Source organism: Bubalus kerabau, chromosome 5 (genome assembly GCF_029407905.1).
Source record: "Bubalus kerabau isolate K-KA32 ecotype Philippines breed swamp buffalo chromosome 5, PCC_UOA_SB_1v2, whole genome shotgun sequence".
Lineage (NCBI taxonomy): Eukaryota > Metazoa > Chordata > Mammalia > Artiodactyla > Bovidae > Bubalus > Bubalus kerabau.
Genome location: NC_073628.1, coordinates 100,363,311 through 100,383,727, shown reverse-complemented (window position 1 = coordinate 100,383,727; position 20,417 = coordinate 100,363,311). Strand labels below are relative to the sequence as shown.

The following is a 20,417-nucleotide window of genomic DNA, read 5'->3' as shown; positions in this document are numbered from 1 at the left end:
GAAAGCTTGCTCTGGAAGAAATGACACATGTGAGAAAGTACCTGTAGGGACTTCCTTGGTGGTCCAGTGGTTAGGCATCTGCCTTGCCATGCAGAGGACACAGGTTCAGTCCCTGGGCCGGGAGGATTCCACATGCCACAGAGCAACTAAGCCTGTTGTGCCACAGCTGCTGGGTCTGAGTGCTGCAGCCGCTGAAGCCCACGAGCCTGGAGTGCATGCTCTGCAATAAGGAAAGCCACCACAGTGAGAAGCCCTTGAACTGCAACTAGAGAGTGGCCCCCGCTTGCCGCAGCTAGAGAAAGACCTAGTGCAGCCGTAAATAGTTTTTAAAATTCTTTAAATTAATTTTAAAAACTAAAATTATTATTTTTTTAAAAACTTAAAAGAGAAAGAAGAATCTACCTTGTAGTTGCTGGGACTTGGGTTCAGTTTCTGGTCGGGTAACTAAGATCACACATGTCCTGGGGCAGTTCAGCCACATGCAGTAATGGAAGATCCCGAGTACCCTACTAAGACCCAATTCAGCCAGGTAAATAAAGAACTACAGGTTCGTCTGCTGAATGCTGTCAGGACACAGAACAGGGCACGGAGGCTTGCTGAGTGGACTAGGAAGTAGGTTCAGAGCCTAACCTGTGCTCAAGTCCCTGTACTGATGCTCATGACCTTGGATAAATAACACATTTTCAGAGCCTCAGCTTCCCCATCTGTAAAAGGGAGAGGAAAATAAGAATTGTTTCCAGGACTAAAAATAAAACCTGTGGAATGTCTAGCCCATGTAGATGCTCAGTGATAGCTACAAATAATAATTCTGAAAGGATGTTTGAGCTACACCCTGAAAAATAAGAAGGTCACCAGGTGGATATGGAGAAAGATGGGCATCGCCCCAGGACCCCAAAGCATATGACATTCCTGGTCGCTTTGGAGACCAATGAGCATGAGAGGACCCCTAAACAATTGCCCGAGGCTGTCGGCAAAGACCCATTTCCTGCCAAACACCTGACATTTAACTTTGTGGGTCACAGGGGAGGGATTCATGTTTTTGTAAAACTAGATTATCTGATATAAAGTCAGAAATTGCTTCATGTTGTATTGCTCAATGTGAAAATCCATTCGGTTCCCAGATTTAAAGTGAGTTGTACAAAATCTGCAGGTGACGGTAGGTGTGGCTGAACCGAGAGCCTTAGTCTGGGTAGTTGTTGGTTCCTGACACAGCCAGTTCCTTTCATTAGATGTCCAAACACTTGGGATTCTTCACTTTGACAGCAGCAAATCACAAACCTAAACTTGGAACACACTGTGGCTATCTAACTTCATGAAGTTTTTGTGTGTGTGTGTGTGTTTAAAACTTTGGTATTGTTTAGAAATTTTAGGTAAATGTTAATTGGTGGTGGTGTAATTGCTAAGTCATGTCTGACTCTTGCGACCCCCTAGACTGTAGCCCACCAGGCCTCTCTGTGCATGGAATTCTCTAGGCAGGTATACTGGAGTGGGTTGCCATTTCCTCCTTTGGGGGATCTTCCTGACCCAGGGATTGAACCCGGGTCTCCTGCATTGCAGGAAGATTCTTTACCATCTGAGCTACCTGGGAAGCCCCAGTAATAATTCAGACTTAAGAGAATCTGACTACTTTTTTAAAAGTTTGCTTTGTTTCATCATCCTCATAGGTAACAATAAGATAGTGATATTTTCATTTTATCGGAGAAGGCAATGGCACCCCATTCCAGTACTCTTGCCTGGAAAATCCCATGGATGGAGGAGCCTGGTGGGCTGCAGGCCATGGGGTCGCTAATAGTCGGACACAACTGAGTGACTTCACTTTCACTTTTCACTTTCATGCATTGGAGGAGGAAATGGCAACCCACTCCAGTGTTCTTGCCTGCAGAATCCCAGGGACGGGGGAGCCTGGTGGGCTGCCATCTATGGGGTCGCACAGAGTTGGACACGACTGAAGCGACTTAGCAGCAGCAGCATTCTCATTTTATGGATGAGAAAACTGAGATGCAAAGTGATCGTAATTTTTCCAAAGTCACACGGTGACAGGATTAAACCTGTAGCCCTTCTCTCTACTCTGGTGTTCTTTCTACTCTTTCATTGCTGCTTAGTCTAGAAATGCTGCTTCTTCTAAAACAAGCAAACAAAAAAACAGGTCGAACAGGCTTATGAAGAGGCTTGGAATGAATTGTGAGCCAGACTGGTTACAGTGCCATCAGCATCATTTATCTTTCATCTGGGGTACAGGTAGGTGGGTGCACATGTCTTGAATGTAGTGGGAAGGAATTGCTGCATGGCAGTTGAACCGTCTCATCCCCTGAAGCCATCCAAGTAAATAAACTGTTTTAGAGAGAAGCAGGAGACAAAAACACACCTGGGAAGACATCCCACTGAGAGAGGAGAGAGCAATGAAGAGGTAAGGTTTGGTGAGGTTGAGAAAGTAATGCCTGATTAGTTGCAGAAAGCAGGGCAAGGAGGTGTATTTTAAATCATTTTCAAGTGTTGTCAGGTGTGAATTGGCCGTGTGCATGAGAAGATGTGCAGCTGATGCTGTTGGAGCCCGTGTGGAGGGATCCGCCATGATGTATGTGCGTGCGTGCACAGTTGCTTCAGTTGTGTCTGACTCTTTGCGACCCCTTGGACTGTAGCCCGCCAGACTCCTCTGTCCATGGGATTCTCCAGGCAAGAATACTAGAGTGGTTGCCATTTCCTTCTCCAGGGGATCTTCCCAACCCAGGGATCAAACCCACGGCTCCTGCAGAGCAGACAGGTTCTGTACCGTTAAACCACTGGGTACCCCTGCGTGATATACAGGAGGTGACATTTCATGTGTCCACCTTGGGTGGGAACCTGTGTCTCCGCTGGAGCAGGTGGTCCTGGGGCCTTTCTTTAACAAACACTGGGCAGAGAGAGGGTTCATTCTTGTGGAGAGAGGATGGGGTCTTAGAGCAGCAGTCCTCAAGATGTGGTCCCAAACCAGAGCATCGCCTGAGAACTTGCTTCAAATGCAATATCTGGGCTCACCTAAGCCTACCAACACCAAAACCAGCATCAACACCAACACCCAGGGGCATCCCTGGTGACTCAGTGGTAAAGAATGCACCTGCCAATGCAGGAGACACAGGTTCGATCCCTGATGGGGAAAGATCCCACATGCCATGGAGCAACTAAGCCCATGCCCCACAGCTGTTGAGCCTGTGCTCCAGAGCCTGGGAGCCACAACTGTTGAGCCCGTGTTCCACAATTACTGAAGCCCAAGTGGTGCCTTCGAGCCCATGCACCACAAGCAAGAGTACCGGGTCTCCACACCTAGAGAAAAGCCCACGTAACAACAAAGATCCAGCAGAGCCAAAAATAAATAAATGTTTTAGAAACCCAACACCAAAAAATCCTGGGCATTGGGCCCACCAAGAAGCCCTCCAGGTGATTCTGTTGCCTGCTGACACCGAAAACCACTGGGCTGAGCAGAAGCACACACCCCTGGAGGCTCACATGCTCTAGGAAACATGTGCTCTCGGCTTGCTCTCCGTCCAGCCAGGGTCTCCCGAGGGAGCAATCTGATCACTTCACTCAAACTGTCCCAAGGACAGGGGGCTTGCAACCCCTCAGAACTGAATCACCGTTGGCTTTGTTTGAAACATCATGGATGAGACTGGGGCAAACCTCATCAGCCCCCTCCATCCGCACATTGTTCTCTCCTCCCTGCCTCCACACCGCGTTAATTCAACAATTCAGGTGCTTCAGGCTGCAAAAATTATTTGTTGGTCAACAGAGAAAGACAGGGATCTCTTCACTAAGGCATCCCCCAGTACCTGGTACCCAGTCAGTTCAGTTCAGTTCAGTCGCTCAGTCGTGTCTGACTCTTTGCAACCCCATGGACTGCAGCACGCCAGACCTCCCTGTCTGTCACCAACTCATGGAGTTTACTCAAGCTCATGTCCATTGAGTCGGTGATGCCATCCAACCATCTCATCCTCTGTCATCTCCTTCTCCTCCTGCCTTCAATCTTTCCCAGCATCAGGGTCGTTTCCAATGAGTCACTTCTTTACATCAGGTGGCCAAAGTGTTGGAGTTGCAGCTTCGGCATCAGTCCTTCCAATGAATATTCAGGACTGATTTCCTTTAGGATGGACTGGTTGGATCTCCTTGCGGTCCAAGGGACCCTCAAGAGTCTTCTCCAACACCACAGCTCAAAAGCATCAATTCTTCGGCACTCAGATTTCTTTATAGTCCAACTCTCATATACATGCATGACTACTGGAAAAACCATAGCTTTGACTAGACGGACCTTTGCTGGCAAAATAATGTCTCTGCTTTTTAATATGCTGTCTAGGTTGGTCATAACTTTTCTTCCAAGGAGCAAGCTTCTTTTAATTTCATGGTACCCAGTAAGTGCTCCATAAATACTTGCAGATGAATAAGTGGATCTGTAACTAGTTTTTAATCAAAAGTCTTTTGCTTCTAAATAATTATATTACCTTTATCCAGTAATACACAGTTAAGATGTATATGCTTGCTCTTGGAAGGAAAGCTGTGACAAACCTAGATAGCATATTAAGGAGAGCTATGACAAACCTAGATAGCATATTAAGAAGCAGAGACATCACTTTGCTGACAGAGGTCCATAGTAGTCATGTATGGATATGAGAGTTGGACCATAAAGAAGGCTGAGTGCTGAAGAATTGATGCTTTCAATTTGTGGTGCTGGAGAAGACTCTTGAGAGTTGCTTGGACTGCAAGGATTTCAAACCAGTCAATACTAAAGGAAATCAACCCTGAATATTCACAGGAAATACTGATGCTGAAGCTCCAATATTTTGGCCACCTGTTGTGAAGAGCCAGCTCATTGGAAAAGATCCTGATGCTGGGAAGGATTGAACTCAGGAGGAGAACAGGGCAACAGAGGATGAGATGGTTGGATGGCATCACTCATGTCCAACTCAGTGGACATGAGTTTGAGCAAACTCTGGGAGACGGTGATGGACAGGGAAGCCTGGCATGCTGCAGTCCGTGGGGTCGCAGAGAGGCAGACACAACTGAATGATGCTAGCCAACAACAGCAACACAATTAACATGAGAGATAGTTCTGAATTTGCTGAGTATCTTACAATAAAGGTTTAATTAATAAAGCTATAAAACCAAAACTAACATCACATTGTTGCTCTTGACTTGCCAGTCATGGAGAGGTGTAGACCATCATCTTAAGATGATGAAGGAAGTGTGATCTGATTCCTGGTCCACAGGGTACCATGGTCCTGTGCTCCAGGATGCCAGCTCAATTGTTTCGTATTTTAATCATCACCACCTCCCCCATTTGAAGTCAGTAGGCTCAGCGATGCTGTTCTGCATGATACAGTTTTCTTAAGAGGTAAATAACTGCTTCTGAGTGTCTTCACTAAGTGCTTCTTAGAACAGCTTGATAACGTGTGAGAGCTGACCACACAGTCCACTGTGGGGCTGGCACTGGACGCTCAGTCTGGGAGCAGGAGCCAGTGACCCCTGGGGCAGACCGGGCGCTGGTGACTTAGTGTTTTTTCCCTCGACCTTAATATATTTTTTTTTCAAAATTTAAACTCTTTATTTTTACTGGGTTTTAGCTGATTAACAGTGTTGTGATAGTTTCAGGTGAACAGGGAAGGGATTCAGCATACATGTGTCCATTCTCCCCCAAACTGTGCTATACAATAGGTTCTTGTTGGTTATCCATTTTGAATATAGCAGTGTGTGCATGACCATCCCAAACTCCCTAACTATCCCTTCCCTCCAGCAACCGTAAGTTCGTATTTTTCTAGTCTGCAGGTCTTTCTGTTTTGTAAGTAAGTTCATTTGTATAATTTCTTTTTAGGTTCCACATATAAGAGATGTATGATATTTCTCCTTCTTTGTCTGACTTACTTCACTCAGTATGATATTCTCTAGGTCCATCCATGTTGCTCCAAATGGCATTACTTCATTCTTTTTAATGGCTGAGTAAAATATTCCGTTGTATATGTGTACCACGTCTTCTTTATGCATTCCTCTGTTGATGGACATTTAGTTTGCTTCCATGTCTTGGTTATTGACATTGGAAATGGCGGTGCAGCGAACACTGGAGTGCATGTATCCTTTTGAATCATGTTTTTCCCTGGGCCCGAGCCCAGGAGTGGGATTGCAGGGTCATTCGGTTTTGACAGGCAGCTGCATTGGCAGGGGCTTGGACGGGGGATGGGCTGGGGGCGCAAACCAGGGCCGCCTGCTCTGTCGCCAGTGCAGCTGAAACAGAACCACCTCGACAGGCAGAGCACAGCCACGTGGCGTGCCCTGTGCCCTTCTCCCTGTTGGCATGACTTGGCATGTTAATCTTGGCCACCATGCTCCAGACCAGTGCAAACCAAGCTCCAAAAGAAGCGAAAAGATTCTAAACACATACTCAAGAGACACAAGATTTGCAGGCTGGCAGAAGAAACCATCAAGATGTTTAAGCTGGTTCAGCAGTCTGCATGAGGCTCTCTGCATGCGTTCAGAGTTGGGTGGTTATCTGGCTGGCAGGATCAGGAGGAAGCAAGGAGAGTTTAAAAACATACCTGAAGGATAGTTGCTGTTCCACTTGAGTTCACTGTCTTTTAAAAGGTAAAATTCTTTGTCTTCTGTTGGCTTCAGATGGAGGAGTGCTGCATTCTGCAAAATTCCCATTTTCTAGTGGAGAGGTGGAGAAGGCAATGGCACCCCACCCAGTACTCTTGCCTGGAAAATCCCATGGATGGGGGAGCCTGGTAGGCTGCAGTCCATGGGGTCGCTAAGAGTCAGGCACGACTGAGCGACTTCACTTTCACTTTTCACATTCATGCATTGGAGAAGGAAATGGCAACCCACTCCAGTGTTCTTGCCTGGAGAATCCCAGGGATGGCAGAGCCTGGTGGGCTTCCGTCTATGGGGTCGCACAGAGTCGGACATGACTGAAGCAACTTAGCAGCAGCAGCAGTGGAGAGGGCACAGAGAAAGGGTTCTGGGACCAACTTGGAAGTTTCCCATCAGTGATCCCAGGATGACGAGCCATGTCCGGTACATCACAAGCAGATATTCATTCAGGGTTGAGCCCCTATCTGTGACCATGCCACTGAGATACTTAGAGGGGTCTCAGAGTTTGTCATTCTGTATGAAACTGGGGGGAAAGATGTCACCTTTCTCTTTTAAAGAGGAAGGCTTTTCCTTTGGTGGTGGTCCTGGAAATAGCTTACTAAGAAAATAATACGATTCTTGCAAAGCAGTCTTCCTCGTCCTGCTTCTGTGGTTTAGGAAAGTGAAATCAATTTGACATTCAGTATTGAAAACTTGCCCCTGAAACAGGTGCTTACTACCTTTTGACTTTGAGAAAAAAGTTCTGTTCCCTGGGGTAAGATCAGCTAACTCTTGTGCGTCTTCTCTTCCCATGACTTTCCCTTCCTGATTTTAGCACCTGGTGGCCAAGCTCTGAATCATGGAGACCAACAGATAAAGTGTCTTCTCATGCCTCAGTCAGCTTCCCAGGTGGCTTAGTAGTAAAGAACCCACCTGCCAATGCAGGAGACCTAGGAGACATGGGTTCGACCCCTGGGTTGGGAAGAGCCCCTGGAGTAGAAGATGGCAACCCACTCCAGTATTCTTGCCTGGGAAATCCCTTGAGCAGAGGAACCTGGCAGGCTACAGTCCGTGGGGTCGCAGAGTCAGATGCTATTTGCACGCGTGAATGCCTTAGTATCTTGATCTGTAAGATGAGGCCAGCAGACCCGACTCACCTGACGGTCATGAGGGTTCATGGGTTAACGTTTGTGAAGTTGCTTCATGGGTGAGTAGCGCACGGAGTGTTCCCTTGCCTGTTTTTTGTTGTGCTGGGTCTTTGCTGCTGCGGGGCTTTTCTCTAGTTGCGGTGTGCAGGCTTCTCACTGCTGTGTCTTCTCTCGTGGTGGAGCACGGGCTCCTGGACTCGTGGGTTTCAGTGGTCGCAGTACTCGGGTTCAGTTGTCGTGGTGCACAGGCTTAGTTGCGGAGCAGTACTGTTTACTCCCTAGTGTCAGGACTTATAATCTGGATGACAAGGGAGGCTGATAAAATATTTCTTCTCCAGGGTACTCCTTTTCTTGATTCAGATGGCTGTGTTTTGAAAATAGTGCCTTCACAGCAGGTTGATCAATTTCCCAAGATATTTTATTCCCTTACCATAAGATGATGCTGATGGCTGGCACCCTTGTCTGGGACTTAACCATGTCCTGAGCATTTACAAATCTGTTAATTCGCTAAATTCTCTCAGCAACCCTCTGAGATAAGGACTGTTACTATGCCCATTTAAGAGTTAAGGAAACTGAGGAGTTTATATAGAGTTATATATCAGAGTTATATAACTATTATATGGCACAGCCAGTGTTCTAACTGTTTCCTGTCTGGTCCTTCCTCACCTCTCCAACTTCATCTTCTGCTGTCCTTTCGGGTGTGGTCTAGGTGGGAGGCTTCTTCTCCTTGAACATTCTGCCTCAGGGCTTTGCAGAGCTCTTACCTCACTCCAGCTGTCATATATGTGTGTGTGTTTGCAGCTAGAGCCTGGATCAGAAAATAATTTTTTTTTCAGTTTTTGGGTATAACTGATATACCTTTTATATATATATATATGTAACTATATGTGTGTGGGTTTGTGTATATTCTTCTTTCTCACAGTGATCTCTTGCTTTCTTATTTTTAAATGAACTTGAACTTTTATTATTTAATTTAATTTATTTATTTGGCTGTGTTGGGTCCTTGCTGCGGCACAAGGGATCTTAATTGCGCCATGAGGGATATTTCAGTGCAATGCAGGGGCTCTCTAGCTGTGGCATACAGGCTCAGTTGATCCACAGCATATGGGATCTTAGTTCCTGATCAGGGATTGAACCAGCATCCCCTGCATTGCCAGGCAAATCCTTAACCACTGGACCACCAGGGAAGTCCCAATGATTGCTTTCTTTCACCGATTTAAATTGTGTTCATTTGTTTGCTCTAGGGGCCTGTCCACCAGATCTCCCTTCAGGGTTTCCACTGGGGAATTTGACAAAGAAATGGGGTCCCGGAACCTGAAACCACGACCTTGACAGAAAGGGTTTTTCTGTTCCTTTCATTGAGAACTTGGGCTGCAGTCACGGCTACGGTCTTGTGTGAGGTGTCGGGGTCATCACCAGCCTGGACAAACCCAGGTGATCTGGTTGAGTGGGTGATCGTCTTGGATGCCCATCCTACAGGCTGGACTGGGCCACGGATTAATGCCCATTCTTCCGAAACACAGCCTTACCCTTCCATGTTCTGCCCTAGATAACCAGTTCAGGATGTCCATCCTGGAGCGGCTGGAGCAGATGGAGAGGAGGATGGCAGAGATGACCGGGTCCCAGCAGCACAAGCAGGGGAGTGGAGGAGGCAGCAGCGGAGGGGGCACAGGGAGCGGCAACGGAGGGAGCCAAGCCCAGGTACGAGTCCTTGAGGGCCATCGCCTTCCTGACATTTCACGTTTCACCGAGGAGTGTGGCAGTCGATCACAAGTCTCTTCTCTTCCACTGGTGTGCTTCCTGGCTGAGGCAAAAGGCAGGGCGGGGGGCTTTGTAGCCCTTGTGCTTCTGAGTATTTAAGTCTGTTCGACAGGGAAGAAGCCCTGGACTGTGGGCCTTCTCAGTCGTTCACCTCCCTAAGCCTTAAATCACCTGCGGACCTCAGAAGTCACTGCAGTTACCTGCCAGCAGGAGGGAGGGCATCCAGTGACAAGACAGAGCCCAGGCGATGACTCAGATCTTCTGGGCTCAGAGTCCAGTTAGAACCTATTTTGTATCTTGTGTCCTATCTCTATCTTAAGTATAAATAGAAACCGTAATTGAATTCAGTAATTCATAAGACTTGTATAAACTCTGGGAGTTCGATCGGAAAAGGGCCCAGAGAAACTGGGCCCTTTTCAGTAGAGAACAATAAAACACCATTATACATTCTGTCATTGTCCAGATGATTTTTCAGCAATTCCGTGGCGGGTGAATTAGTGTCGTTGGGTACAGGGAAATCACCAAATACTAGAGTCCCAGGAGTCTTGAGAGTTTTATATCAGTTTCTTGTAGGAGCTTCATTTTGGGAAAGTTTCCTAGGTAGACATTTTTTTTTTCCCCAGGAGACTCTAGAATAAAGGTAGAGGGACGGATGGTGTTTATCACCTTCCTTGCTGAGCCATTACCTAAAAGCCTCAGATAATTCTCCCTCTTTCCCTTCAAGATGATGATTTTCCCTGAACAATCACATTTGTAAGTAAACATTTTGAGTTTTATGAGACTTGTAAATATCAAGTGTTAGTAATATTTTTAGTAATAGATGAAAACAAAGCATAAGGTACCACCACCCTCCCAAAAATATCAACCTTTTTTGGAAAATTTTCTTATTTCTCACCTGTCTTTGGAAATCAATGGACAAGGAAAGACTTGGCACAAAGTAAAATATTAAGGCTTCTTGTCCACCTGATACAACTGTTTTATAAAAAGTAGTAAACATTGTTTACTGTGTATCTCATGGCTAAAATAAGAGTTCCACAAAGCCCTTTTTCTTTCACTGACAAAGGCTACAGAAAGGGACTGGAGTGTAATGTCCATTGTATAGCTCAGCTGTTTGGCCCCTGGCCTGTTATCTGATCCCGTATTAACTGCTACTGAATACTCTTTCATCAGTTTACGTTGGCGTCAAGGAATATGTGTCCACTTTATGTGATAGAGATGTAGCTGGTCTTGTTAATGCAAAAAAAAAAATTCCTTTTGTTCCTTACCTGGTGACTTCTATGTGTCCGGAATGCATCTGCTTGGTGTATACAGAGCAGCCCTGCCTGGGTCTTTCAAGTCAAGGCCATTCTGCAGCAGGTCAGGGTTGCCTGACTACATGCCTATAACATGTCACGACATTTCTAGTGAGGGTGACATTATAGCCATTTTCTAGGTGTTTAAAAATTTTTTACAGGCGTTTGTTTTCCAGATTAAAAAAAAAAACAGTGAGGAACAAAAGTATTTCATGGGGTTCGTTACTGGACAAAATAACTTAAAATAATAACCAGAGACAGGACCTCCCTGGTCCAATGGTTAAGACTTCACCTTCCACTGCTAGGGGTGCAGGTTCGATCCCTGGTCAAGAAACTAAGATCCCACATGCCTCTCGGCCAAAAAACCAAAACAATAAAACACAAGCAATACTGAAACAAATTCAATAAAGACTTAAATGTCCGCATCAAAAAAAAATCTTAAAAAAACACCATAAATGAGAATTGGACTAAAGTCTCACTTGTTTGAGAGTGGGTATGAAACATAAAATTATCACAGAGAGGATATATATATAAACATACACATGATTCACTTTGTGGTACAGCAGAAGCTAATGCCACATTGTAAAACAATAAAATATACCCCGATAAAATATATACCCCAATAAAAAATTTTTAAAAAGAAAATATTGTAGACAAACACAGATGGTATTTGAGGCTAGTAAAATGTCATTTGTTTAGATGCTGGGGATTCTGAATAAAATTTCATTTAAAAAAAAACCTATCACAGAGACTCAGATAAGCTGAGGTTACTAACTTTGATTGTATTTTTCTTCTTGTACAACTTCCTTACAATGAAGAGAAGAAAGCCAGGTGGTTAAAATGAGTGAATTTCTCTTTCCCATATGCCTCTGTTGTTGTTAGTACTGTAATAACACTTGAATTTGGAAGTCTCTAATGCCCTCCCCAGCCCCCTTTTTGCTTTCTATAAAGGACTGGATTATTCCTGGATTTTTTAAATTTATTTTTTCAATTGAGCTATACTTGACATATAACACCGTGTTAGTTTCAGGTGTACAACAGGATGATTAAGCGTGTGTGTACGCTGCCAGATGATCACCATGATGGACCTAGTTAACTTCTGTCATCACACTTATAATTTTTCTCCCTTGTGGTGAGAACCTTTAAGATACACTCTGTCAGCAACTTTCAGATATGCAGTTCAGTGTTACTAACTTTAGTTGCCATACTGTATGTGACATCCCCGGGACTTATTCATTTCATAACTGAAAGTTTGCATCTTTTGACTCCTTCACTATTTTGCCCACCTCCTACCCTCCACCTCTGCATACAACTCTTAGTCTGTTCTCAGGATCCATGAAGTCAAGAAGGCTTTCTGTGTGTGTGTGTTTGGTTTTTGTTTAAGATTCCACATATAAGTGATACACATTATACAGTACCTGTCTTTTTCTCTGACTTATTTCACTGAACACCTGTAAGGTCCATCCATGCAGCTGCAAATTTTCGAGTTCTTATTTAGGGAGAAAAATCCCCAAGTGACAGTTCTCCTCCATAAGGAGCTGGGGAGTCAGCGGTCCAGGCAGCAGCCCCCCACAACCCCCCTTCCGTAGAAGCATTAAGAAAGTTACCTGCTTCGCTCTCCTCTGCCGGTTTCCTGTCTACAATGTTTAACTACATCACCTGGGAGGCTAGACCACATTTTTGTTTGTTTTATAGTATATGCTTTACCTGAACTGGATCAGCATGGAGTTCACAGTCAGACTGTCAGCTGCAGTAGACAGACTCTGATGCCCTTAGAGTTGTGGAAGATTCCCGTGTGCCCGGCTGTGGGTGTGCCGCTAAGCTGGACTCGGCACATTCTGTCTCTCTTTCACGATGCCTCCTTATCTTCAGTTTTGGGCTTCCCGTTTTCAATTGCTAATCACACAGAGTTTGTTCCCCCTCTGGTGTCCGAAGGCTGACATGGTGGTGGGCCTTTGGGCCTCTGGTCATCGGAACACGTGTTGTCTTGTTACAGTGCGCATCCGGCCCTGGGACGCTGGGCAGCTGCTTTGAGAGCCGAGTGGTTGTTGTGTGTGAGAAGATGATGAGCCGAGCCTGCTGGGCAAAGTCCAAGCATCTGATCCACTCAAAGACTTTCCGTGGGATGACCCTCCTCCACCTGGCCGCTGCCCAGGGTTATGCCACCCTCATCCAGACCCTCATCAAGTGGCGGTAAGGCCGGTGTCCTCCTCACCCATCAGCAGGCACTCCTCTTAGTGTGTCCACCAGTGGACGGAAATCTGGCCATTCAGGGAGTATGGAATCCTCTCAGCAAAGGAGTCTCTCTGAGGACAGTTCCACAAAGTTCTGTGAACTTCCGCCCAAGAAGTACTGAGCGAGATGCTAAAGTAAACTTTGGACTTTTCATTTCCTCCTGGCTCCTGGCAAAACAGAGCATCCAAACCACCTAGGAAACCCGGGACTTTGTTTCTTCCCATCAGCAATGTTGGCTGCCCACTTCAGTTTCATCTCTGTGGGTTTTATAATGTTGTGGTATTTTTTAACATTGATTCTCTGTGCAGTAATTTGTGATGCTATCTGTTCCAGCACAAAGCATGCAGACAGCATTGACTTGGAACTGGAGGTTGACCCCTTGAACGTGGACCACTTCTCCTGTACTCCTCTGGTAAGAAATGGGTTCATTTAGTCCCCAAACTGTTCTTCTGGGCTGGCATAAGGATATGCCTGGCTCCCTTTGTGTTCACCCTTGTTGATACATGACATATATCGGAGCCACTTTGTAAAGGAAATGTTTTATGGCACTGTTGAGATTGCTGCCAAAGGCCAATTTGTCAATTGGCAGCAGTGGCAGAAGTCAAATAGGATTTTTTTTTTTAACTCATATTGAGGAAGCGCACTCTGTCTCTCTGTTTTTTTAGATGTGGGCGTGTGCTCTCGGGCACTTGGAAGCAGCTGTCGTGCTGTACAAATGGGACCGTCGGGCCATCTCTATTCCAGACTCTCTAGGAAGGCTGCCTTTGGGAATCGCCAGGTCACGAGGTCACGTGAAGTTAGCAGAGTGTCTGGAGCACCTGCAGAGGGATGAGCAGGCTCAGCTAGGACAGAACCCCAGAATCCACTGTCCTGCAGGCGACGAGCCCAGCACGGAGAGCTGGGTGAGCCAGTGGCACAGCGAGGCCATCAGCTCCCCAGAAATACCCAAAGGAGTCACTGTCATCGCAAGTACCAACCCAGGTAAGACATCTCAGCACTTGGCGGATTCCCCTTTTGCTGTCATGTCACTACCCTCGGAAAAGTCCATAGGATGTTCACATACGTTTAAGGGTTTGGGGTTTTCTTTTTAGTGTTTCTAATTTTCCTTTTAGCTGTTAGAATGCCTAGTGCTTCCCCCAACCCCGCTCGCCCATCCCACGCCCAAAACTGAGGGGGGAAAAAAAAACTATGTTAATGTGAGAAAGAACTACAAATTTTGGAGGAGGATTATTTGAATACAATATATGCTGCTGGGGAATATGTAAATGTTAGGGATGTGTCTTGAGTTCTGGCTTTGCACTCTGTGTCTCTCAGGCATAGAGAACGTGTTAATTCTTTAGCATTCCTCACTGTACCACCTGTCCTGACTGTCCTTTCTACTGTACTTTTCAGAGCTGAGAAGACCTCGGTCTGAACCCTCTAATTACTACAGCAGTGAGAGCCACAAAGATTATCCAGCTCCCAAAAAGCATAAATTGAACCCCGAGTACTTCCAGGCAAGGCAGGAGAAGCTGCTGTCCACTGCACTGAGTCTGGAACAGCCAAATATCAGGAAGCAGAGCCCTAGTTCTAAGCAGCCTGTCCCCGAGACAATCAGCCCCAGTGAAGGATTGAGGGACTACAGCCGGGAGATCTCCCCTCCCACTCCAGAGACTGCAGGATTCCTCCACGCCTCTGCATCCCAGCCGGTAGTAAAGTGGAACCCCAAAGATCTTTACATTGGTGTGTCTACAGTACAGGTGACTGGAAATCCGAAGGGGACCAGTGTAGGCAAGGATGCAACACCTTCACAGGTGCGTCCACGGGAACCAATGAGTGTCTTGATGATGGCTAACAGAGAGGTGGTGAACAGCGAGCTGGGGGCCTACCGTGATGGTACAGAGAGTGAGGAGTGCTCACAGCCCATGGATGACATACAGGTGAGCGTGGAGAAGGTAAGCTTGCAGGGGCTGGTCCATCCACCTGCACTTCCATGCTCTTTACTGCCAGTTTCCTATAGGTCTTGTCATTTTCTCACCAGTGACTGGTTCAAAGTCTGGGCTTTTGTGTAAGACTAGTGGAGAGTCGTCTTCAGTTGGGCCACTCGTGAATCAAACATTTTGAACTGGGCCTGAAAACCAGGGACTGGAAATATGCTTATTAGAAATTTCAAGTTAGTAGATAGTGTCAAAACAGGCTCAGGGTTTCCAAGTCACCTAAAGGGGGGAGAAAGAAAATTTGGCTCACTTGGGAAAAGTTCAGGAATTGGCAATAAGGAAAAAAAACAACAACAAAAATAATACTCTGAAATATAATATTATAGGAATATTTTTAAGCATGAGTCATTCCCACTTTGGAAACTGTTAATTCTATTAAAAGATCCTCAGACTGGATAAAAAGAAGCAAAGTGTATTATATACTACTTGTAAAAGACAGAATTAAAATGAAACAGAAAGGATGAAAATGAACTGACAGGTGAAGATATAACAGACAAAAGAGTATAAAAAAGAAAAAAAAGGTATAATTAAGGCAAATATTATATATATACAATTTATCAAAAAGTTATGACCATAATGAACCATTGTGCGCCTAACAACATAGTTTATAAATATTAAAGCAAATAAATAACAAAGAAATGTGGTACCAGAACCACAATCATAGTATGACACTAAGGCGACTGTCTCAAAAGTTGTCAGCTGAGGTACATGTGAAGAGAAAATGAAAAAAATGGACAACACAATTAGAAAGTTTGACTTAGTATATATACTTAATATATAATTATGTAATTATGTAGATGTATGAATAAAAACATGGTAAATATACATATCATTGTTCTGACATATCTAAGCACACTTGTGAAAACTGCTCGTATATTAGAACCCAAGGAGAATTGTAATAAAAACCCAACATCATTTGAACAAAAAGCCCTAAAGTCGTTTAAATTCCATTGCCTTCTGTAGCTGTCACATTAAGAAATCATCTACTTGGTATCTCAGAGTATTGCACTTACGATGTTAACACAGTTTTATAAAATAGAGGATTTGGGAGAAGAGTGATTACAGATAGTTATAACCTTTGGTCTCCAGAAATTCTACTTTTTAATACTTTCATGGGAAAAGAATCAAGGTAGGACTTACTTCCTCCTGTTATCAAGACGGTCAATATAGGAGAAGAAAAGCTGTGATATTTCTTCCCTAAATGTTTTCATTTGTATTCCTGTTACAATTCTTTGTTGACAATATCGAAAATTACCCAAGATAAGTATTTTTTTAACAGTTTTATTGGGGTATAACTTACATACCATAAATTCATTCATTTTAAGTGTTCAACATAATGAACGTTTGTGACTTTGTACAAAATTCACAATCATCACAAAAGTCCCATTTAAGACACTTCGTTCCCCCCACAGAAGTTCCCTGTGCCCCTTTGCAGTCAACCTCTGTTCCCATTCCAGTCCTATGGATCTGTTTCTGTCCCCTAGAATTTTGCTTCTAGAAATGTTATATAAATAGAATCATAAACTGTCACTTTCTGTGTCTGGCTTCTTTCAGTCAGCATAATATTCATGAGGTTCACACATGTTGTAAGATAAGCATTTAATCATTTTTGTATAGATCCTTTCTGAACATTTTCAGTTCACTTAAAAACTGCTGTATTTCAACTTCCATTTTCAAGAGATGTGCAAGAAAACTTTTAAAACCAAGCTCATATCTCTGATTCTAATTGAATAGATCTACTCCAGACTCGTTGTGAGGATTCCTAAATATATGTTAGGAATTTATTTTGGGATTCTCATATCAGCAACCCTGACTCCAGTGGTTTAATAAGAACGTGATTTCTTTTTCTTCTACAAGTCCAGAGGTTTGGTGATTCACTAATGCCATCAGAGACCTGGATTTTTTTTTTTTTTTTTCTATTCTTTTGGCTTTTCTCTTCACTCCTGTTGCTTTATGATCATAATGTGGCTTCTTGAACTTGGCTGTGGTCAGAACAGGAGAAGAGGGGCGGGACCGGGTGCATCAGCACCTTTCACTGGGAAAAGCAGAAGCTCTGCCCACATCTCTCCCAGCAGACTTGTGTATAGTCTCCTTGTCCAGAGGCTGGTCACAGATCCCCGCCTTGGTGCACGAAGGTGGGAAACTGAGAGGAGGATCAGGACAGGTGGCTTGTCTTAGTCACCAGCTATCCCCTGGGCTTTGGCTCTTTGCTGCTCTCTGCAAAACTAGGGTTCTCTGGGCAGGACAAAGTGTGGAGGGGCATAGTGGTCAGGTGGGAACACACTCCAGTATTCTTGCCTGGGAAATCCCATGGACAGAGAAGCCTGGAGTGCTGCAGTCCATGGGGGTCACAAAGAGTCAGACCCGATTCAGCAGCTAAACAACAAGAACAAGTGGTCAGGTAACCAGCAATATCACTATAATTACATGACCACGTCCTCTAGAACTACCCAGGCCTTAGGATCCTTAATCAGTTGATCCTAGCTGATAGTAGAAAGTAGGCATAAGCCAGATATTCTCAAAGACTTAAGGTTTGGACCGAGCTGATTTTTGGAGCTCCTCAGATCTGGGATCTCAGCATATGTGAGCGAATCATGTAAAATGTTTAGATAATATCAGAGGGCACTGGACTGTCATGTAAGCCCACCCTCCTTCATTTCTCTCTTTCCCAGGTAGCGGGCGGGAGGTGGGCCTGGCTGGCTTCTAGGGCGCCATCCTAACCTGAGTGCTCTGTGACCTCCGGGTTCCAGGTGAACATGATGACCTTGGCAGAGCACATCATTGAAGCCACACCTGAGCGGATCAAGCAGGAGAACTTTGTGCCCTTGGAGTCCCCGGCGTTGGAAAGGACAGATGTGGCCACCATTAGCAGTACCATGAGCTGGCTGGCTGGTTACCTGGCTGACGTAGACCATCTGCCAAATGCTGCCCAGATCAGGTCAGTAAAGTCCACGGGCCTCTTCCCAGGGCAAGTTCCTGGATTTACCTGGAGGCGCAGGAGACCCACTGGATCTGAGGAGATCTGGGTAGTGGATGCCCTTATCAAGGAAGGAAGGGAGCATTAGGATGGATTTCATTGCCTCTCTCAAGGACCTCTTTCTTCCTCACCTCTGCTGTGATGTTTTTTCCCACAGCAGAGTGTAGGAGATAATGTGTCATAGCATGTTCTCCCCAGTTCAACTGAAGCTTCACAGTTGGATAGTGGACTTTCCGGGTTGTACTTAGCCCAGTACTGAACTCATAACAGGTATTCAGCATGAACTTACTAATTGAAGGACACCCAGAGTCTCCGTAGCATCTCTCTGGACTGAGTAGAGGTGTATCCTTCATGGTCCACAGTGGGTACCATCTTGTCTCTTTGACCGATGTGTGATGAATCCTGCAGACCAATCACCAGCCTCTCTGCCTCATGTCTTCTTTTGTTTCAGAAGTGCATATAATGAGCCTCTCACCCCTTCTTCTAATACCAGCCTGAGCCCTGTAGGCTCACCAGTCAGTGAAATAACTTTTGAGAAGCCCAGCCTTCCCTCTGCAGCAGACTGGTCTGAGTTCCTGAGTGCGTCCACCAGTGAGAAGGTGGAGAATGAATTTGCACAGCTGACCCTGTCTGATCACGAACAGAGAGAACTCTACGAAGCGGCCAGGCTTGTCCAGACAGCTTTCCGGAAATACAAGGTAAAAGACAAGAGTCCTGGGGGCTTCCCTGGTGATCCAGTGGTTAAGACTCTGCCCTGCCACTGCAGGGGGTGAGGGTTCAATCCCTGGTCAGGGAACTAAGATCTCACATGCTTTGCAGCCAAAAATAAAGAACTTCTTTAAAAAACAAAAACAAAAACAGACAACAGAGTCCTTTTGTGATCAGGGAAAAGTCAGAATCATTCAAACTGAAATACATGCCATTTCTTTTTTTCTCTGAGCTTATAATTTGAAATAAAGATTCTATAATTAGGTCACATAAGATTATTAAGAATTGTCAGAAACTTTAGTGAAATAAAACTGACCAGTAATGCGATGGTTATTACCCTCTGAACTTACTGTCAGGGTAATAATAGATATTCATTATTTAGTTAATACAAAGTTGACATCTCTACCACAAGGAACATATGACCTGGAGCAGGGGTTTCTGGCTGGAGGCCTGGAGGCTGATTGTTGGCTGCCCATGAACTCCTAAAATTTTATGGTGAAGTGTCTCTAAGTGTGTTTTTGGCGGGCAAGGTCCAGAGCCTTCCACAATCTCTCAGAGGAGTCTTTGACCTCCCTGGACATGAGTCTGAGCAAAATCTGAGAGATAGTGAAGGACAGGGAAGCTTAGCATGCTGTAGTCCATCGTGTTGCAAAGTCGAACATGTCTTAACGACTAAACAACAACAGGGAGGTGTGTAAGTCATCAATCTTTGACCCAGAAGTAGAGGACTCGGTGTTATCTTAGGAAGGACAGAACAGAGCAGCAATGTATAAGGACAAATAGCACAATACCTAGTTCCTTAAATCCTTTGACTGTTGTTGAGGCCTCCTGACATCCAAATATGATAGTTCTGTTTAAAAGCCAGAATAGCCAGAGAGGTATTCTGTAAATTCATTTTTCTTAATTTATCCTGAAATTAACTTGTCATATTTTGGTAAACCTCGGGTCTCAGTTCTGAGAAAGTCAATGAAACGAGTGGTCATTCCATTGAAGTCTTGGGAAAGCTGCATTTCTTATACTGTATCATCTTTTCTTTTCTTGCCTCGCTTTCCCCTGAAGGGCCGACCCTTACGGGAGCAGCAGGAAGTGGCGGCAGCTGTCATTCAACGTTGTTACAGAAAATATAAACAGGTGAGCCAGCTTGTGAATGCGTCCTACCCACACAGCATCCAAACAGGTGTGGGGAGTCCCGTGTAATGTTTGGCAGAGAGCACAGCATCCGATGCCTGACCCAAAGACTGGCTTCAAATCACCTTGGTTAAAGACCAGAGGAAAATGTTCCGAAAGAGGGAAAAAAAGGAAAAACAAACAAAAAATTATCTGCATCTACTGCCACAAAATAATTTTTGTTCGGACTGTTGACCTCTTAGTGGTATCACTTCCTGCAACGTTGGTCTGATACAGAGGAAGCTATTTGGGTCTGAAGTGAGGCTCTGTGTGAGTCATTTTGCCTATTAAGCTCATTAGTAATTAAAGAGCTTGAGGAGGTTTGGTATGGTGATGGGAGAAGGTAAATACTGGTTGTTATCGTTTACCTTGAATCATACACATCATATAACCTTCAGCCGGTTTTTCTTTTTGGCTGCTTCTTACCCAGTGTAAAATGAAGAATTGTAAAAAATCTTTGAAAATAGGAAGAAGCCCAGAGTATCTTACACTGAGCATTCCTTAGGTAAGCGTTGTAAGAGGAGCACCTGAATTACTCTTTCGTTCAGTATTACTGCTTGTGAAG

The 20,417-nt window shown here is 44.9% G+C and overlaps 1 protein-coding gene across 1 annotated transcript in view; it reads left to right on the top strand.

The window, feature by feature from the left end:
* Positions 1–20,417, top strand: part of LOC129654283 (calmodulin-binding transcription activator 1) — a 663,943-nt gene that overhangs the window by 636,982 nt on the left and 6,544 nt on the right. Inside the window, exons 10-17 of the mRNA XM_055583785.1 lie at positions 9,286–9,437; positions 12,786–12,982; positions 13,358–13,436; positions 13,690–14,005; positions 14,417–14,943; positions 17,751–17,938; positions 18,429–18,675; positions 19,745–19,816. Of these exons, the coding sequence (XP_055439760.1) occupies positions 9,286–9,437; positions 12,786–12,982; positions 13,358–13,436; positions 13,690–14,005; positions 14,417–14,943; positions 17,751–17,938; positions 18,429–18,675; positions 19,745–19,816 (1,778 nt within the window). The remainder of the gene's footprint in view (positions 1–9,285; positions 9,438–12,785; positions 12,983–13,357; positions 13,437–13,689; positions 14,006–14,416; positions 14,944–17,750; positions 17,939–18,428; positions 18,676–19,744; positions 19,817–20,417) is intronic.